The 21,209-nt window shown below is 34.6% G+C and overlaps 1 protein-coding gene across 1 annotated transcript in view; it reads right to left on the bottom strand.

Annotated features, from left to right (window-relative positions):
- The window catches only part of oc (ocelliless), a 410,517-nt gene that overhangs the window by 44,357 nt on the left and 344,951 nt on the right, over window positions 1–21,209 (bottom strand). Inside the window, 1 exon segment of the mRNA XM_067783502.1 lies at window positions 14,262–14,497. Coding sequence (XP_067639603.1) covers window positions 14,262–14,497 — 236 coding nt within the window.

Raw genomic sequence — 21,209 nt, 5'->3', positions numbered from 1 at the left:
TCTTAGAAGTTTGGAGGATTCCGCTTTATTTAATAAACTATTCAGTATTTATGAGTAATGAAATAGTAAAAATAGAATAGACATATAATGATGTGACATACACAAACTTCGGGAAATAATAAAACATAAGTTTACACCTTCTTTTCGAAACATTTTATTTTTCCCCTTTCATATCACATTTTATTAATGCAATATTCTAATAAAAGATACAAAATCATTATACATGTTTTTTAAGCGAAAAAATTGGTTTGGTGTATGACATTCCCGAGCTTATTAAAAATTATACCAATTTCACACTGAGAGTTAATGAAGTAATTAGTCATGTTTTCTACATTAAAGCCCTTATTGAACTTAATCTGTCATACAAAAAAAAAAAAAAAAAAAAAAAAATCCTAAGACCTAGTTTAATGGTGTTTAAATTTTTACTTAATATTTAAGAATTCATGGGCATAACACCGGTTTTTAATAACCAGGGTTAGGACTTTAGAGCGTTTGCCTATTTCATCTGCTTGGTCCTATCTGTAAATGAAATCAAGAATTACGCGTTTGACATTTTTTTATTAAAAATATAAATTTTTATTTTGCCTTTTTGTGCCCTTTTTGATTTATTGCCTTTTCTAGGTGCTTTGCCGTTTTCTTGTCTTTTTATATTCACGATGCATTATCTTACGGACTATTTGTATAAAATCGTTTTTATTTCAATATTTTCAGGTGCAGAACACATTTTTATTTCAGCACGATTTTAAATTACTTAAAAGTTGGATTTTAGAATGTAGATTTATACCGATTTTCTCCTTTAAATAATAAATGCCTTTTATTTTGCCTTTTTTGAAAACTCATTTTGCCTATTTGCAAATTTTTGTTGCCTTTAAATCCTAACCCATAACAAACAAAAATAATATTGAATATTAAATTTTTAAAAACCGTTCTTAAGCTCATGAATTTTTAAATATTAAGTATACTCAATTTACATATACCGAGACTATTTTCATAATCGCACTTAACTCCTAATCGTTAATTAAATAACTAGATTTCCCATTTAATATTTTTCTTGCGATTATCGGTAAATATGAACAAATTTTAGAGATATTCGCTTAATGAAGCAAGTAGCCCTATCTGAAAGGAAAAACTTAATTATTCTATTAAACAAAATTGTGACTCCATTATGTTTCTGTGTGAAATTCGTATTAGTTTCCAAATAATTTTTTTTTAACTTCATAAACTAATAAATCATGGTTGGGCAAAAATTGTTCAAATAACGAATGAATCTTTTTTTCAGTTAATTACGAACAGAGTTAATTTTGTTTATTTAAAGAAATTTTAATTTAGTAACAAAAACAATTTTTTTTTAACAAAATAAATAAATACGAAAATAAGCACTTGTTTTCTTTAAGTTAGGGTAGGGTATGTTGAGCTAGCCGGTCAATTAAGACCTTGCCTAGGCTGAATATGTCCATAGTGCTACAATAATTTGTTTGACGACCAAACGGAAAGACCCCAATTAAGTACCAGGCACAACTAATAAAGTTTTGAGCACTGCCCACTTATGGTAAACAGTTTTATCTTAATAACCGCTTTACCAATTTTATTGATTTCTTTAAAAATTTATTACTCTTGTGATAGCCAAAGCCTAAGCTTTAAAATAAATATACATAAAGGGTGCTTCAAAACTCATCTTAAAATTTGATAAATTATAAAAAGATGTAAGCACGAAAATTGTATGATTATAATTACTAAATGAAATAACTGTGTTGTTTATAAAAATAATAAACTTGTATTTATTGAGATCTTTCATTTTTTCAATAAAATAACAAAACTATGCACGAAATAATTTTTTTGTTATGATAGAAAATGGTGGGCCATTTATTTAATCTTAACGTAGTCTTCGTCACTTGGAATTATATCTAACAAGGAAACCATTTTCTGAGCTATAGGTTTATCGAACGCTTTCACTAAATTTTTGATTTTTGCCAGGCTTTTCGGGCAGAGGCGCCATAGTGCGTCATAGTATTTGCACATGGACTTCAAAGCTATCGAAATTTTTTAATTTAAAATCTTAATTTGTAAAGAGATAACAAAACTAAATCAACTTTTAAGCTATGAACACATTCAGTCTATGTGAAATCTTTTAATTTCATCACTTCGCAGTCCATATCGAAAGCTGTACGAAAGTCGCGTGGGTGGGTAATTTGTTATTCTAAACTCGCCTCCTTAATCCACTGTACATACTTTTCTTATTTTTGCATAAAGGCCATATCATTTCTGATAGTAGTCCATAGTTAGTGCTTTGAATATTTAATTAGATAAGGACAGCATCTAAAATGTCAAATACGCTACTCAGAGATTGTTATCGTATTGTATGTATAGTCCATGGTTATATACTTATCTGTTTATTATATGTATATGTGTGTACATACATACGTAAGTATGCATCAATTAATTTAGTATACAAATTTATGTATGTTTCTATGTAAATATGTTGAGATGTTCGTATCTTCATCCCCCAGGTACATAAGAAAAATTATATGAAAATTTTCCAACCCTTATTGGTATGAGCAAAGGAAATGCCTTTCACGTTAACATATTTATATCCTACGCAATTGGGTTGCTCTCTAACAAGCAAATCAAACGGGTGGCGTTAGCTAAATATGAATACGAACGAAACGAAGGCAAATGGTTGGTTCGGGACTGAGTTGAATAGAATAGCTGACATAGAATTACAGTAGGCAAGTAAATACAGTAGTGGTCACATAAATGTTATACCGTGAAAAAATTTGTACATTCGCATGAGTTTATGCAATGCCACAGCTCTGGAACGAAGTACCTTCGCTAAAAGTCAGGTGTGGGTTTATTAGAGCTGAGTTTATCAATTAATGAATAAATCGGTCTGAAATCAATCCTGAAATTTTACATTCAACAAACTAAAAGTAAATGGATCGATGGATCGATATTTATTAAGCGGAAATTCAAATGATTGTAAATACAAAATTAATAGGAATGGCGTTTCGAAAATTCTGTTAGATGTACTGTGTGGTTAGGCTGCTATTCCCCTTTTTTTATCTACACATCAACAGGTGTACAGGTTCTTCACGACTTGGATATTAAATTCGTTAAGTCCTTAAGAATATTGACTAATTGTTTTTTTTTTTTTTTTTTTTTGAAAAAATCGTATGTTGCACGGATAAACAGGAACTAAATGGCAAAAGTGGGTGTAGCGCCTGAAAGTAGGTTTGGGAGTTGAATTTGGTAGAACCTAAATGACAATACTAACAACGCTGTGCATTTTCTTCAGTTAAAATCTGACAAATCAGTGGTTTATGATATGACTGATTTCGAAAACGTTCCAAGAAACAAGAAAGTGTTTCTATCGGAACCCGCCTATGGAAGCAGAGGTAGAGGGCGGCCCGCACTCCGTTGGAAGGACCAGGTGGAAAACGATTTAAACTCCCTTGGTGTGACCAATTGGCGCCGGTTGGCGGAGCGAATGAGCGACTGGCGCGCCTTGTTGGACGGCCATAACCGTTTAGACGTTTAAGCGCCAATTAAGTAAGTAAGTAAGTAAAGATATTAAATTTATTAAATTAAATTAGACTTAAACATTTTTTTAAAAGTGGGCGTGCTCGTCATCTGATTTTGTTATTTTTTTTTAGAAGACATATAGTAATAGGTGTAACGTTCCTGCCAAATTTCATCATTATATCTTCAACGACTGCCAAATTACAGCTTGTAAAACTTTTAAATTACCTTATTTTAAAAGTGGGCGGTGCCACGCCCACTGTCCAAAAATTTACTAATTTTCTATTCTGCGTCAGTTTCATCGCTTTATCCGTCTTTGGTAATGAATTATCGCACTTTTTAAGTTTTTCGAAATTTTCGATATCGAAAAAGTGGGAGTGGTTATAGTCCGATTTCGTTCATTTTAAGTGGCGATCTGAGATGAGTACCCAAGAACCATATACCAAATTTTATTAAGATACCTCAAAATTTACTAAAGTTATAGTGGTTATGGACAGACGGACGGACGGACATGACTAAATGAATTTATTTTTTTGCCCAGATAATTTTGATATATAGTACTTAGTACATATGTTTAAACATTTATTTTTTATGTATGTTTATCTCAAAAAAAAAAAGGAAGGGAGCATAGATACGTCTGCGTATTCCTATTTTATACAGCATGCAATCTCTATTGTACAGACACAACAAACGCGAGGCCTAAGCCATTCGGCTATTGTTCGCCGCAGTCATGTACTAACTATTTGAGTATGGATGTATGTATGTATGTAGAGTTGCCTTTGTGTGGTGTCCTTTTATATTCTTTATAACAGTTGTTGTGCTTATTTGAGAGGGAAGCTAACATTGTAATTATTACATATGTATGTATATATATTTTTTACCATTTTTTTTGCTTTTTTCAACGTACGCACACCCTTTTCTCTCTTTTTACTCACAGCTGGTTACACTACATTTTTACCTTTTTATCTGTTTTTATGAGACTGTGCTTTGCTGCTAAAAAAAAGTTAAAGTAGCTACAAATTATTATAGCTTGCAGGAGGGTGTGATCTTTTGAATTTTTGTAATGGAGGATCCGGTGCTTTAGCGGACTTAATGTGAAAGTCATTGCTTTTCGATAGATATGTACGTATGTGTGTACGTATATACATACATACCTTTTACTATGTGTTTGTATGATGTAAGATCACTTTCTATTTAATCCCAATTGTGTTATGGTGAGTTTTTCCCGATTCAATTGCTTTTGATGTTGCAGCTGTTATGAAAAATGGCAGTCAAATTTTAGGGCGGTAGGCTGTACATACTGTGCTATAGGTTTTTAACAGCCATATAAAAAATGGTTTACTTTGAATGTATGTCATTTAACTAGACTAAATGAATTGAAGTGCCGCTGACAGGATATGGGATTTAATAAGGACAGGTTATAGTTTGACTTCTTTTATAAAACTGTAGGTATTAATTACTAATTTAATAGGAATGTATTGTTTAAGCTAATTCTCTCAAAATTAGTGCAAATAATCTATTGGGCGTCGAGACATTAGAGATAAGTAAAAATTAATCCGTCTTAAGGCAATAAAAAGATTAGGTCGCCTATATCTTTGGTAGAATAGTTTTGTTTAACGTAATCGAGATTGGTTTTCCGCATAGTGCTTTAACTTTAGACTTTGCAATCATCATTACAAACTTAGCTTGTTACATATTTAACTCTAATATGGCTAAAAATGACAAGCAAGTTGAGGTATACCTGTGTATCGGAATAGATTTCACATATGGAAGCGATTACCGACTACAACTTGCTTTAAAATAAGGTTGAGCATCTATCTTGCATTAGGTTTAGTTACTGGTATTCGCATTTGTTAATATATATTCCAAAATTGCGGGAGGGGGGGGGGGGGGTGGCGTAGGTATGATAATTACACGCTAACTTTAGTCTAGCTGCATAATTTTCAAGAAGTTTTAACCTCTTGCTCTCCTTTCCTTTTTCTCCCCCTGCCCTTTATCCTTCTATTGACTCCTTTCTCTGCGCCTAATTATGCCTCTCCGGCTTCTCATCCCTTCTTTTCTTTTTAGCTTCATCTATCCCTATTGCTCTATCTTAGTCTAACTCTATCTCTTTCTCCTTCCTTCGTTTTTATTTTCTCTCGTTCTTTTTATTCTTCTCCATTCCTTAATTCCAGTCCCACTCCCAGTTCCAGCTTCAGTCCCAGTTCCAGTGGGTTGTATGTATTTTTGAATGCTGTTTCATGAAAAAAAGTTGTCTAAAAGGGATGAAAAATAGATCGCATCCGATTCTCGGACCTACTCAATATGCTCAAAAAGTCGCAGTGAGAATCTGTCGAGCCGTTTCGAAAGAGTTTAATCGCAAACACTGTGATACGAGAATTTTATATATGTGTAAGATATATAGCCTACATATATTTGGAGGAGACGTCAACCTTATCTGGAAATTTCAAATACTAGATCGGTGGTTGGCTTTGAATGTCTATAAAGTAAAAACTGAAACATGTCTTTTTCGCCATGGCACATGCTGTTTTACACAAACTTCTGTTGAAGCCATCTTTAAATCGCTTTTCTTAATCCCCCTCTTAAAAGATTTCAGGGCAAATAAAATTATAATTATCATCACTGTTAATTGACGCCTAACCGCCTTGGCGATTTTACCCGTTGCGCATAACAAGTCACGCCAGCCATTTCTGTTTAACGATAACTGACGCCAGTTGGGAGTACCAAGAGAGATCAAGTCTTCCTTCATTTGGCTTTCCCAACTGTGTAAAGATGTCTTACTTCCTATACTTTTATATACGGGTACCGATTAAAATACTTTGCTGGCGGGAGCGTTTTACTCTTCATATTTGCGTAAAACTCATATATGTAGCGTATCACTATACCTCTTTCAAATCTCGCCATCGGCATGACGGACAGTATCATAAATCTTACGGAGAACTTTTCTATCGAACACTCCAAGGGCTATATAATCGACACCGTCTATGATTCCAATCCATATGTTAGATCATGTGTAATGAGAAGCGTGATTTTTGGTCGTCGAAAGAGGATTTTTTTTCTCAACTGCCTATTCAATCCAAAGTAGCTCTTCTTGGCAAGAGATTTTCTACTGTTAGTGAGTGCTGTTGAGGCACGAGTGCGCCAATTATTTATTCGATGACCGCAAGTACATCATCTTTTGCTCAAGTTCCACTTTTTTGCCTCTTATACAATTCAGAAAAGGCAGAACTGGAGGTGCGTTTGTTGAGGCCAATGCTATCAATATCGTCAGCAAACGACAGTAACTGTAAGCTCTTTTAAGAGATTATAACGTCGCGGTTTGAAGATTGAACAGAGCATGTTAGCAGTTCTGTAATTTTTTTCGCTGAGTTGTTCATCCACAGCCAAATAGAGATAAAGCGATGTTTTGAAGAGCTGTAGAACCATTTCTTGAGCATAATATCATTAAAAAAAGATACACAGAGATAATTTTAATAAATTCCAAACCAAAATTTTTAGTCCTTGGCAGGCACATATTCGAAGCTTTTGTAAATATAAAAAACTTAATTATCGACCATGTCTTGTTGAAAATCTAGTAACTCAGAATTTTGAAAATCAAACCAAAAATTAAAAATTTTTTTTTTTTTTTAAATGCGGATAATTTTAAAGAGTGTGATCCCTATTGAAAAAGTTGGGCCGGACATTTTGGATAAATTCCTGATTGTGGCAATATTTTTCAATAATAACAATTTGTTTATTATTCGTGTAGTTCATTCCACCACCCAAAAACGCGTTGCTGAAGTATGATGCAATCATTTTATAACTGAGTCACACTTTTCAATAAACAATAGGGTTATACTCTCTGTCTAGAATCCGTAGGACACATAGACAATTTTTCATTTTACTGTCATAAGTTTTCTACATTTTCTGAACATAAATCTATGTATAGTTGAACAGAAATCTTAAAAATTTCACAAGAATGTTGCAACTGGATTTTCAATTAAAAAACAGCACATTTTTGTTACGGCAGTTTTGTAAACTTTTTGAATGAATAAATTATGCATTTTATATTTGAGTATTTGCATTTAATGCAGGACCGGATCGAAAGTATGTTACATGTGTAAGTGGTGCGTTCTCTGACTGTCGAATATTTGGTCTTAAAAACGTGGAATATCTTCTGCTTTTACTACGCTTTCTAGACTGAGAGAATTGCCCTAATTTTTTTTGTTCATCTCCATCATTTGCCAACAATTTGTTTCACATTATCGTTTAACGTTCAAAAACTTCTTCACTTATCATTTGTCGTCTGTTGCACTTTGCATTTCAAGATCTACCCATTGCACGTTTCATATGTTCGTACCAACCATTTATCGAGGGCTTGGTTACCAGCCTCAGATGGTAGCTCATTATTCATTTTGACAATATTATTGATAATGATGTCGATCGGTGTATACCGTGAATATAATATTGAAAATATATACTAGTCATTGTTATGATCGACTTTTTTTCTTTAATTTTTATTTTACTTTGCATAATGATTTGCAGGATGTGACGACAAAATGCTCCATACATTTATTCATACAGATATATGTATATTTACAGTTTGGGCACAGTTTTTTGAAGTTTCAGCCGCAGTTTACCCACTTATTGCCGCCTTCATTTGTTTGTTGGTGTTATTTCCAGTTGAAATAACATTGTCATTTTTATTTAAATTGAGTTATCAGTGGCGTATCAGTAGCAAAACATTCACTTGGTTTTGCAATGACTATACAATGATGTTCAAGAGAGACTTTGCCGCTAACCACATGGCTAATTTTGCATGCTTTGCACACTTGCAGATGAAGTTGCGAAAACAATTACACTGTGCAGCATGAATTTTTATACCCAGCTGTATTTGTACACATTGTATTATAACTTTGGTTGGATAATGGTTGGTTGTACAGGTATAAACGAATCGAGATAAATATAGACTTCCATATATCAAAATTATCAGTATAGAAACAAAAATGTTTATTGAGCCATGTCCGTCCGTTTTCTGTCCGTTAACACGATGACTTGAGTAAATATGGAGATATCCTCACCAAATTTAGTACACGTGCTTATCTGGACCGAGAATAGATTTGTGTTGAAAATGAGCGAAATCGGATGATAACCACGCCCACTTTTTATATATATAAAATTTTGGAAAACACAAAAACCTGATTATTTAGTAAATAATACATCCAGAATGTTGAAATTTGACGTGTGGACTGATATTGAGACTCTTGATAAAAATTTGAAAAAAATGTTTAAAATGGGCGAGGCACCGCCCACTTGTGATAAAATCAATTTTACAAATATTATTAATCATAAATCAAAAATCGTTAAACCTATCGCAACAAAATGCGGCAGAGAGATTACTTTTACTATAAGGAATGTTTTGAAGAAAAATTAACGAAATCGGTTAAGGACCACGCCCACTTTTATATAAAATATTTTTAAAAGGGTCGTGGACGAATAAAATAAGCTATATCTTTACAAAAAAGAGCTTTATATCAATGGTATTTCATTTCCCAAGTGGATTTATAACAATAAATAGGAAAAACTTCAAATTTAAAAAAATGGGCGTGGCACTGTCCCTTTTATGACTAAGCATTTTCTATGTTTCGGCAGCCATAACTCGAAGAAAAATTAGTTCAGAATAGAACCATATGTATCTGTATTATTGCGCAGCCTTGTAACACTATTAAGCACACAAAACAAACAACAACAGCATTTCAAGTATACAACTGGGTATGTAATGTTCACTTAGACTTCCTTATTTGTTTGTTTTTTTAAAGCTGGCAGCTTTAAGCTGCCGTTGGTATGATTCCTTAGAAGGTGGGTGATAGAATTTGAAGAAGTTCAGGGATCGCAAACGTTACGTGGGACATGACAGAGTGAATGTTTGTAGCCCGAGTGATAAAGAAATACATAAAACAATTTTCAGCAACTGTTCTCTATTGGTTTTGGAGGGGCAGGCAAAATTTTGTTGTCATTGTACTGAAAGAGAGAAAGTTTGTCCATTCAAAGTTCAACATTCAACTTTGAACCAACGCAAAATGCTGACAAATTGACCGTTTTGTTTAATGTATCTCTACATGTTGGGCATTTTTTGTTGTAAGCTTTTGAGATTTAAAAGAAACTGTCGAGCACGATTTTTGAATTTTTTATAGGGTCGAAGACTTCATACATAAAATGTTTCTAAGGGTCTCGTTCTCTATTGCGAAACGAACGTAAGTTTAGCTTCAGAGACGAATCGCGGGTGCTTTTACATATAAGAAACGTAAAGGTCGAACAAAAGTGGTAAAGAATATCGTTGCTATCACTAAGGGCCGTTTTCAACATCTTCAGTAAGTAGCTTATCTATAAGTAATCGAAAATTTCGGTTTCTACATGCTAACTAAAGCTATGCTGTTGAGTTAACTGCAAGAAAAAGCATAAACAAAAGTCAGCCGTTTGGCTAGTTTTGTCGTAGTCACAATAGATTTTTCCGTTTTGTTCTACAAAATCTTCACAATTATCAATTTAAGCGAGAGTTGGTCACCCTGGTCACAAACATTTAAAATGAAGCTGGCAGATTAATATCTTCAAGGTAAAATTTAACTTTACAGGAGTCGTGAAAACGGCCCTAAGAGAATACGTTCAACTGAGATATCTTTCGCAATACATAACGATGTTTTTCCAAAATTTTTGTTTTGGAGAAATTCAAACTTTTTTAACTTTCTTTCAATAAAGGCATATTTCCACTATTATTTTGGCCTAGTTTCCATTACTTTTTTTTTAAATTTATTACTGGAACAGAGGGAACTATTTTTTTTAAAATTTTCCCATTATTCTTAAGTTTGTTTCTGTTTTCTATGTAGGCAAATATATATATATATATATAGTACTCATTTATATGCATATGTATGTGTATATCGCAAGGATGTTGTAATGCAGTGAAGGTGACAGTAACCAATCGATTGATGGAAGGAATATATGTCGCTAGCGCGCGTTAAATACTTTCTTGTACGTATGTACTCCCTACTCATGAGACCTTTACTAATATATTCTGGCTTTTGTCATAGACAGACAGTCTGAGCTGCTAAAAAGTAAAACTTTTTCAACCGCAAATGAAGCGGAAACTTGGCCTAAACCTCTTTGTGTTATATTATACATTCACATAAAAAATTTCTATAATATCGAACAGCCTCGTCCGATCAGTTTCATACGTCACACAAATACAAACTGTAGTTTTTTTATTATTTAAATTTTTTTCACCTCATCTTGAACCCGCTCTTCATCCGAAATGCTTTCCATTCAATGCAAACATGATTTTTAATTTTTCATATTTCATAAAAGTGTTTGGTGGAAGGTGAGGCTGTTCTGTTTATTATTATTATTATTTTCATTGCTTGTATTTTGTTGTTGTTTTGTTTGGCGTATTCTTCTGTTTGTGATTGTTTTGATGTCAGGAATGCGGTGATGTCAAATCAATTTCGTACTAATATTTGTTTTAATGTGTCTTTCTCTTCTTACACAATTTCTCAAAACGGTTTATTGCAGCGGCTTTTTTTATGCGACAATTCGAAGTGAATGGAGCCAATTTGTATATAATTTTTTGGGTTAATGCACCTGATTGTTTGCTATGTCATTTTTGATTATGATGAGTTATCTTGATGTTACGATCGATGGAGTGAAATGGAAAACTTGCTACGTTTTCTATGGTTTCTAGTCAGAGAGAATATCCCTTATGAAAACTGCGTAATCAGTGCGAGTTTTTCTTTTTATGTAGGAAAAAGAGGAAAATGTCAGTTTTTCACAGACTTCAAACGTCACCTAGTAATGCACGTTCATTATTCAATTACTAGAGGTTTGTTCTCCAATGATGACAGAGCTTTGACACTCCCAAATCTAAAAATCTGGATTGGTTGCTTTTACGAAGTAAGGAAAACGGAGAATAATTCAATCGCATTTAGGGAAAGTTTTAGGAGAAAAGTACCTTTAGTAGTATATTAGTAGTTATAATAAATTTGTAAATGCCAACAGGTTTTGGGGGAAACAAATCATTTTCTACTACATGTGTCGTGAAACGATAGAGAGTTATATTTGTTTGGCCATTTTTACAGAATTTGTTTGAGGAATGCCGTACGTCAGAATTTTATTCAAAAACTATCTCAAAATTTTTTTCTCAAACTCCCTATCTGAGCATAAGTGCAATGCATTTTGACATAAGAGGGAGTTAATGAAGAGCATTCCGAGATAACACGTTCTTCAACCTAATTCTGATATATGGCGTTTTTATGACAAATCCTGAAATGGGAAATATTTGAAAAGTATTTTGAGATAGGCCGATTTCGAACTTGCAGCCGACATGGAGTGATACTCTAATCAGCAGCCGCAATGAACCGACAAAAAAAAATAAAAGAAAACGGCCTATTGTCTTAGAACTTTATATGCCGGCCTTGATTTTCGGAGAAGAGTGAAGCTTTTGTGCGGTCCTGCTACACAAGGAGTATTTACCCTTTTATTCTGAAATTTCGGAAAGCTCTTTTCCGTTTAAGTATTCATGGAAGTTTTCCGGATAAACCGCTAATTTAGAATATTCAACTAATTTAGGTCATGGCATAGTTAATAAATTCATCATAAAATTAAAAAAAATGTTGTAAGGAATTATGCAGTTCAGTACTTATCGAGTATTTGTGAACTGATTGCTTCCCATTTCTACTGCTAATATTTTCCGAAAAACTGCAAAGAAACAACACAGTTAACGTATGTCAGTTCGTCTTGGGAACAAAATGGCTGCAATTGTCAAAAAACCCGTCAGCCGAGCAAACCTCATGTGATTGAATCATGATGCACATTACATAAGAACAATGAAACTGATGATTTGCAATATGAACGTGCCGCAGTAGCCGAGGCCTGGTGTAAAATAGATAGTCAAAAATAATCTAGCTAAGATTAAAAAAACGTATCCACGAGCTTCGTACAATGGCTTAAAGAAACTAGGAATTTATGTAGAAATCGACGTAAAATCTCAAAATATAAGTGCAATACCAAAACAAAATTTAAGAGGAGTCGAAAATGTTACTTCCAGAAAAATACACCCGACTGCACATCTGGACCTGTAGAGCTTATAAATTGATAGACCTTTCGCAAATAACATATATAGATATAAATTCAGCAATATTAAAAAGGGCGTGGCATCAGCTTGAATTAATGCTTAGATACATCGCAGTAGCGTAACCTATTTTATGGGATTTAAGATGCTTCCAGAAATCGATGAGCATGATGGCAAGAAAAAAATCTTAAATTCTTCCTTGGAAAGTGTAGAGCTGGAACTTGTTCAATCTTTTACGTTAAATTTGATTGTACCGATTGGCCTCGAAGCGTGTTTCCGTAGTATTTTTGACAAAAAATAGCCTCTTTGTTCCCATCTCGATTCGTTACACTAGGCTAGACAACTCTTCCTATCCTAATGTAAGAAGTCGCAGCCTAGCAAGTGTAGCACATATGTCCCACAGTTCCCTTCTGCGATCTCGATTTCTTGTACATTTTGAAGTTCACAAAGCCCATTTTGGTCTATCAAGGGTGCGTCCGGTAAGGATACCAATGAAAAGCTTGCAGTTATCCCGTTTGCGTGATAATTATAACTTTGTCAGTTTCCTCTTGTATGATCAACTAGCACGTGATTCTTAAAGTCTTGTAACGTTGCAATATCTGTCATGTCCTACCTGCATCCAATGTCAAGTTCTACTTTGCTAGTTCATCGGTCTCCTCATCTTATATAATCCCTTGTTACCATGTATCCACATGAATCCCGGTATTCTATGCCAAGCTTCAAGAGAAATCGTTTGCGTTCCAGTGAACTTCCTGTAGAAGTCAAAGAATACACAATACTCCTATGGTCAACGCTCTTAGGTCCTGTATAAATTTGTTAAGGCTGTACCCCTCGCCTCTATATATACGGTGGCAAGTGCAGGATGCTGCTGTCAATGTAGTTTTCACCACAACAATTATGTTAGTCTTAGATTATCTTAATCTTCCCCAAGGCTGTCCATCAAACATGCCACAATAAAATTGAATTGAGCTCACGAGGGCAGTGATATGCCAATATAACGAGGCTGACGATAGACTCACGCAAGTTTTTTTATGGAAATATGCAAAGCTCCTTGGGCGTTCACCCCATTTATATTGACAAGACAATTTGCTGTCTAATATAATACCGACATTTTTGGTGCCATCTCTTGGTTCCAATAACAACTCTCTTGGATTCGAAAAGGCTCATTGTAACCAACTCAGTATTTGATGTTTTAAGACCTGCTTTATCTGCTTAGCCCGACTTCATTGGTCCAGAAGAAATGAAAGATATTGAGCGCCTAGTTCCTAAGCGTCCAGCTTATTATGGCCGAAATGATATTAGCATATGATCTCAGCTTGTTTGGCAAACCCTCAAACGTGAAATATGGGTCGCCTAAAAAGTTGGCATGGAATTGTGACATTTATTAGAAAGAAGAAACGTATATTTCCTAAACCATATACATGGTAATCAAATGTTAGAATATAGTTCAAGTAATGATGTTTATGTATTTAGAGAATATTTGTTTAGTAGTTGTAAGTAGCAGATTTCAGCACAATTTTTAAGTCCTTCAAAGTAAAAACGGATGCTTTACTCATCCAATCAAACACCTATTACACATTTCAAAACGCATTTTGTGTTGTTTTTAAATGAGGCTTTTTTATACAAAAATTATTGGGATACTTACCCCACATGCCTTGGGAGAAGCCAACAGCTTCCAAACCGTGCGGTAATCCGAATGGTCCGAGCGAAGGCATTGACATTCCTGGGGGCAGCGGACCATGCGGTCCATGATGTGGATGTGGACCACCATAACTGTGTGGATGTGGACCCAAATCACCGGATTTAAGAAATCCCGCGGCCATTAAGGCTTCCGTTGAATGTAGAGCCACTGTGATATCTGTTGGTAAGCCGGTAGGGAATCTGTAGAATAATGAAGAAAATATTATAAAAAGTAAGATTAGAATGATAAAATTAATTAACATTAGAATTTAAAAAGTATTTATAATTATTTTAAGCACCGAACAAAAAGCAACGTAAAAGTATTAACAACGGCGACGGTACTTGCCACCCGTCGGCTTTTGCGTGAGCGAACAAATGCAAAATGTGTCTATTTTTTTTTTTCTCAAAGGGTGGCCATGGATCGGTTAGTTGTCAGACACACGGAGTGTTTCGAAAAGAAAATATTGTTGATTTTGGTATTTGCTGTTAGTTGTTGTTGTTGTGCGTTATTTGCTACTCATAAATGTAAATTTTAGACAGATGTGTTATTAATTTACGTGTGCGCGTGAGCATGTAATTCGGGGTCGAGTGTATGAATACTGCAAGAGGCTATTGTACACACATACATACATACATACGCACAGAGGTAATGATGATGATGATGCGATGATGCTGACTGCATACATTTCGGGTGACGAAAGTTGTTTAGTTCGACTGCTTCGTCAAAATCCTAAATGCATTGAAATGCAATGAAACGTGAAAACGATCTGACAAAACAAAAAGAAAATTTCCGAACAAAAAAAAAAAACGTACGAATTGAGGTATAGTACGAGTATGTGCTTGGGACCCTAGGATATTGCATGCGTATGAAAGAGGCGTACCCATCTATGGAGAGTAGAAAACCTACTTACATATGTATGTATGTATTTGGGTAGAACCATAAGTTAAAAGCAATGTATGCGGTAGACCAAATCAGGGCAAGAGATCAACAACGTACAAAATTAACAGACGAATGAGAGGTGAAAATGAAAAGAAATGTATTTTGTGGTAAATAGTGATGGCATATGTGAATCGAAGGTGTGGATATATGAAGTGCAGTTTTTGTCAATTTTTGCATACCTGATGTAAAGGAAAATTTCCCATACATATATATTTACAACACAAGGTAGACAAATGAAGAAAAAACAAATACAAACACACGCAGATAATTATTTGTATGCGCACGAACCACATAATTTTTGTATGAACTGTGGCTAAGCCGGCAATTGAATGAGTCACTGAAATGTATTTGTAAGTTAATAGAAAATTGTTAAGCCTGGACTATACATACATAAATGAAAAAGGACATGAAAGGATACTGCAAAGATATTTGCGCATATTATTCATGTGTGTTCTAATGCATACCCAAATCTAGATAGCTGCAATGTGCATTTACTCAGGCATTTTTCGGCATTGCAATTTTTTGGTAAATGAATGCATTTAAACAGCCATAAAAACTAATCCAGGTCGTAAGATTATGTAGGTGAAAGAGTGCCGATTTTCTTTATGTAGATATTTATGTGCGTGTAAATGAGTGTGTGAAAAAGTGGAATAGAACTAATATATGGGTAGGCTTTCCAATGAAGCAAACACAAAAACTTGTGGCTTATGCAAACAAAAGATCAAAAGGCCACCGCAAATGAGGCAACAAAGTGTTGATGGAAATTTTTGAAAATTTGATGTTAAGAAAAAAAAAATCGAATAGTAAAAAATGCAGCAAGAAAAAAAAACAAAAAAAAAAAAAAAAAGAGATGAAAAAAGTGCAAAAATCTGATAAAAACAGTTTTTTGGTTGAAGTACTTTGAAAACAGCAGCACAAAATGTGTGATAAAGTTTTGAAAGTACATGTTTTTTTTTGATTTCGACTGCTGAGTGGAACATCATACTATCTCGGCTACCGCCCTATCTCAGAATACTACTTAATAAAGCCTTAAGTGAGAATTGCTTTCAAAAACACTCTATCTCAGAATGCGGTTGAAGAACGCCTTTCTCAGTATACGTTTCAAGCCTTTCTGTGCTCATATTCATTACCTTTTAATATAAGCGTGGCGGCGTTCATGAAACAAGTTCTGAAATAGGGCGTTTTCGAAACGGCAGTCAACAGTTGAATTGCTTGTAAGTTATGCATTTCAACCAATTAGCTCAGTAGATATTTAGTACTCGACTGCAAAGTTGCGGACCTCGACTAGAAATCCATGGCCGAGACAGTTACTCTATAATTTTTTTAAATTTTGTTTTTAGGTTAGGTTGGGGTGGCTTACCGAGGGCACACATAGGCCAGTAGTATTAGGCCCGTTATGATACCACGAAAATACACCGTCACAATTCCTCTTCGAACCATTTTAAGGATCTGATTAAAGCTACCAGGGCCTTGACGCCATGCTCCACAACCTGGCTCAGATTGTCTAGAAATGGAGCACCGAGAAAGTGCTGCCGTGCTGCGCTTAGTGCCGGGCAGTTGCAAATGAGGTTGACCTCCTTATCCTCTTTACAACTACTGCAGCATCGACAATAAGGCGCTCCTAACCTTTCTGCATGCCTACCTATAAGGCAATGACCAGTTAGTGCCTCCAAAAGTGTGGAAATTGTATCCCTACTTAGGTTGTACACGTGGCGGGATCTTTTAGGATCCCATTTAGGCCTGGTTTCTTTCGATGTTCGACACCCCGGTGTTTGTAGCCATCTTTTGTCGGCTTGACGGTGGATGTGCCCTTTTAGTATTAGCTTGCATGTGGGCAGGGGCATACCTAAGCATTATTGGCCGGGAAGGATCTGCCTGGTTGTACCCTGCCTAGCGAGTTCATCTGCAGTGCAGTCTCCCTCGATGTCCTTATGTCCAGGGACCCATGTGAGGTGTAGGCGATTCTATTGAGCCATCTCTTGAAGAGATCGACGACAGTTTAGTGTTAGTTCATAATTAAACGAGTAGGAGCCAAGAGATTTTATCGCAGCTTGGCTGTCGCTGAATATAAAGATTTCTTTACCGACGGTGTGTGTCCCTATCCTAGCTTCGGCTTCCATTATGTCTGCAACTGCTGCCTGGAATACACAGCAGTGGTCGGGTAGTCTCAACTCTACCGTTGTCTGTGTATATGGAAATGCTGCTGTCAATAGCAAGGCACCTATCCGACTCCATCTAGTCATCCCTTCTGGGAAAATTTTTTTTACGCTATTTTCTCTATATTTATGAAAATTATTCGTTTAACCAAGGAAAAAAACATCTTAGGTTTTGAGAAATTTAAAGAAAACATTCAGCTATGATTCCACTTGATATATTTGAGGTACGTAGATGCTGGATTTGGTAACTGATCGGAGAACTAGCGCATAAACTCTGTCCTAATTATAGTAATGATGTTTACAGTTGGAGCGAAAGTGGAAATTTTTGTCATTTCATGTTTCTCTTTCAATGTCGGCTGATTGTATATAATCGCAAGGAGAAAAGTTCTGCCCTTTTTAAACAATCGCATCGAAGAGGTATAGTAGCTTGGATTTATAATCGACCAAGTGTCTTGAGTTCTGTACAACTTCATAAACATTTTTCCATAGGCTGAAGGTTCAAAGTTCGAAAAAATGCGATATGTTGAAGTTAATTCACTCAACTGATTTACATTAATAATTTCTTCATACAATTGCGGACCTATCAAAAAAAAAAAAAAAAAACAAAAAAATAACACAAAGCATTCTTAATAATGCAGTGCTGATCAAGTTCTGTTGAAAGCGCCGAAAAATATTCCACAAAAATTGGGAATAAAAACATATAGTATATGTATATGGATCAAAGTGTGTCTAACAGGAATAGCAACAAAAAGTCACAATTAAGAGACGAGTTACAAAGCGTTTAGAGGGGCATTCAAATGGCTGAGTGAATAGAGGTTTCTTGCTTAACACCAATATGAGCGCATGTGAATTCGAGTTCAAAACTCAGCACACAGAAAGCTAGCTGATGAAGAAGTGAAATTGAACAAGTAAGGAAGGTTAAGTTCGGTGTAACCGAACATTACATACTCAGTTGAGAGCTATGGTGACAACATAAGGGAAAATAACCCTGTAGGAAAATGAACCGAGGGAAACCCTGGAATGTGTTTGTATGACATGTGTATCAAATGAAAGGCATTAAAGAGTATTTTATGAGGGAGTGGGCCATAGTTCTATAGGTGGACGCCATTTAGGGATGTCGCCATAAAGGTGGATCAGGGTGGACTCTAGAATGTGTTTGTACGATATGGGTATCAAATTAAAGGTATTAATGAGAGTTTTAAAAGGGAGTGGTGGTAGTTGTATATGTGAAGTCGTTTTCCAGATATCGATCAAAATGTGGACCAGGGTGACCCAGAACATCATCTGTTGGATACCGCTAATTTATTTATATATGTAATACCTGCCAAGATTTCAAGGGTGTTTTATTTCGCCCTGCAGAACTTTTTCATTTTCTTCTATTTAATATGGTAGGTGTCACAACCATTTTACAAAGTTTTGTCTAAAGTTACATTTCGCGTCAATAAATCAATCTAATTGCCATGTTTCATCCCTTTTTTCGTATTTGGTATAGAATTATGGAATTTTTTTAATTTTTCGTAATTTTCGATATGGAAAAAGTGGGCGTGGTCATAGTCGGATTTCGTTCATTTTTTATACCAAGATAAAGTGCGTTCAGATAAGTACGTGAACAAAGTTCAGTAAAGATATGTTGATTTTTGCTCTAGTTATCGTGTTGACGGCCATGCGGAAGGACAGACGGAAGACTGTGTATAAAAACTGGGCGTGGCATCAACCGATTTCGCCCATTTTCATAGAAAACAGTTAACGCCATAAAATCTATACCCCTAACAAATTTCAAAGGAATTGGTTAATTTTTGTTCGGCGGAGCCACGCCCATTTTGAAATTTTCTTTTATTTTTGTATTTTGTTGCACCATATCATTACTGGAGTTGAATTTTGACATAATTTACTTATATACTGTAAAGATATTAAATTTTTTGTTAAAATTTTACTTTAAAAAAATTTTTTATTTTAAGTGGGCGTGGTCCTTCTCCGATTTTGCTAATTTTTATTAAGCATACATATAGTAATATGGGTAACGTTCCTGCCAAATTTCATCATGATATCTTCAACGACTGCCAAATTACAGCTTGCAAAACTTTTAAATTACCTTCTTTTAAAAGTGGGCGGTGCCACGCCCATTGTCCAAAATTTTACTAATTTTCTATCCTGCGTCATAAGTTCAACTCATCTACAAAGTTTCGTCGCTTTATCTGTCTTTGGTAATGAATTATCGCATTTTTTCGGTTTTTCGAAATTTTCGATATCGAAAAAGTGGGCGTGGTTATAGTCCGATATCGTTCATTTTAAATAGCGATCTGAGATGAGTGCTCAGGAACCTATATACCAAATTTCATGTTAACGGACGGACGGACGGACATGGCTCAATCAAATTTTTTTTCGATCCTGATTATTTTGATATATGGAAGTCTATATCTATCTCGATTCCTTTATATATGTACAACCAACCGTTATCCAATCAAACTTAATATACTCTGTGAGCTCTGCTCAACTGAGTATAAAAACATATAGTATATGTATATGGACCAAAGTGTGCAAATAAGTAATAGCAACAACAAGTCACAGTTAAGAGTTATAAAGCGTTTAGGAGTGCACTCAAATGGCTGAGTGAATAGAGGCTTCTTGCTTAACACCAGTATGAGCGTATGTGAACTCAAAAACTCAGCACACAGAAAGCAAATGATGAAATTTAAAAACATGCTCTAGTAAATACCGTCTACACATTTTTTTAATTTTTCTTTAAAATCAATAACGAAATTTTTATAAGTCCTAACAAAAAAAAAAAATTTTCAGTTATATTTTTAATATACTTTGGAGTATGCAGTTTTAAATATTATAGAATTTTTTTAAAATAGAGTGAAAGTTTCAAGTGTTTTGCAGTTAAAGTAGTTTTTTCATATTTTTTTTTTGCTAACAGCCTACCAAGCCAATATATTGCTTAAAGAATGCTGCGTTGAAAATCTCTCTTTGCTAAACTTGGTATTCTTAGTTATATCTTTCAACTCATGTTCAGAACTTCCAACCTCTGAGTCTTAAAAGAGTTAGATTGGTGCCAAGTCACTTTGTTATTGTTTCATTGTCTTTTGCAGTAGTAAAATTCATACAACATAAAACTAATTTTAAAACTGATATCGTTCATTAGCGGAATAGAGCGATGTTCATGCGATCACCCCAATTGTGAATGTACGTGACTTTTTTTGAAAAATCAGCAATGAATTCGCTGTTGAATATCAAATAAAATACATATGTACAAAAATTGAGCAAAAAAACAACTGACACCTTTCGAACTAACAAGCACACCACATCATTCCAGCTAACCAACCTATTTACTATTAATGAAAATCAACAGAGCAAGATCCTGAAATACAGTTTTATTAGTAGTTTTATGAATAGCTACATATATAGCATACACATTCTCAAAAAAAAACAAAAAACGCAAATACCAATCAACCGCCATAATTGCAAACGAGGCGCGCGTACGAATGACATTTGTCTCATTTACAAAAAAAAAAAAAAAGAAAAAATGTTGAAAAAAAAAACCGAAATGGCACTTTATTTTTCATTACGATTACCTTTTTTTGTGGACTCTAAATCATTTTTATGCAACTTTATCACGTACGCATGCGCATTACATTATCTTGTAACAGAGAAATATACAAAGAGCATAAACGTTTTCACTTTCAGTTTCCGGCAGCATTGAATAATAAAAAGAAAACAAACTAACAAATTTGAGAAATACATAATACAACGTTAAAAAAATCTATGAAAAATCACAAATGCACATGACTGTAATTAAGCATTTTTACAAATGAAC

Source organism: Eurosta solidaginis, chromosome 4, assembly GCF_040869045.1.
Source record: "Eurosta solidaginis isolate ZX-2024a chromosome 4, ASM4086904v1, whole genome shotgun sequence".
In the NCBI taxonomy this organism is placed as follows: domain Eukaryota; kingdom Metazoa; phylum Arthropoda; class Insecta; order Diptera; family Tephritidae; genus Eurosta; species Eurosta solidaginis.
The sequence above is the reverse complement of the archived record's forward strand: the minus strand, read 5'-3'. Positions and strand labels throughout refer to the sequence as shown.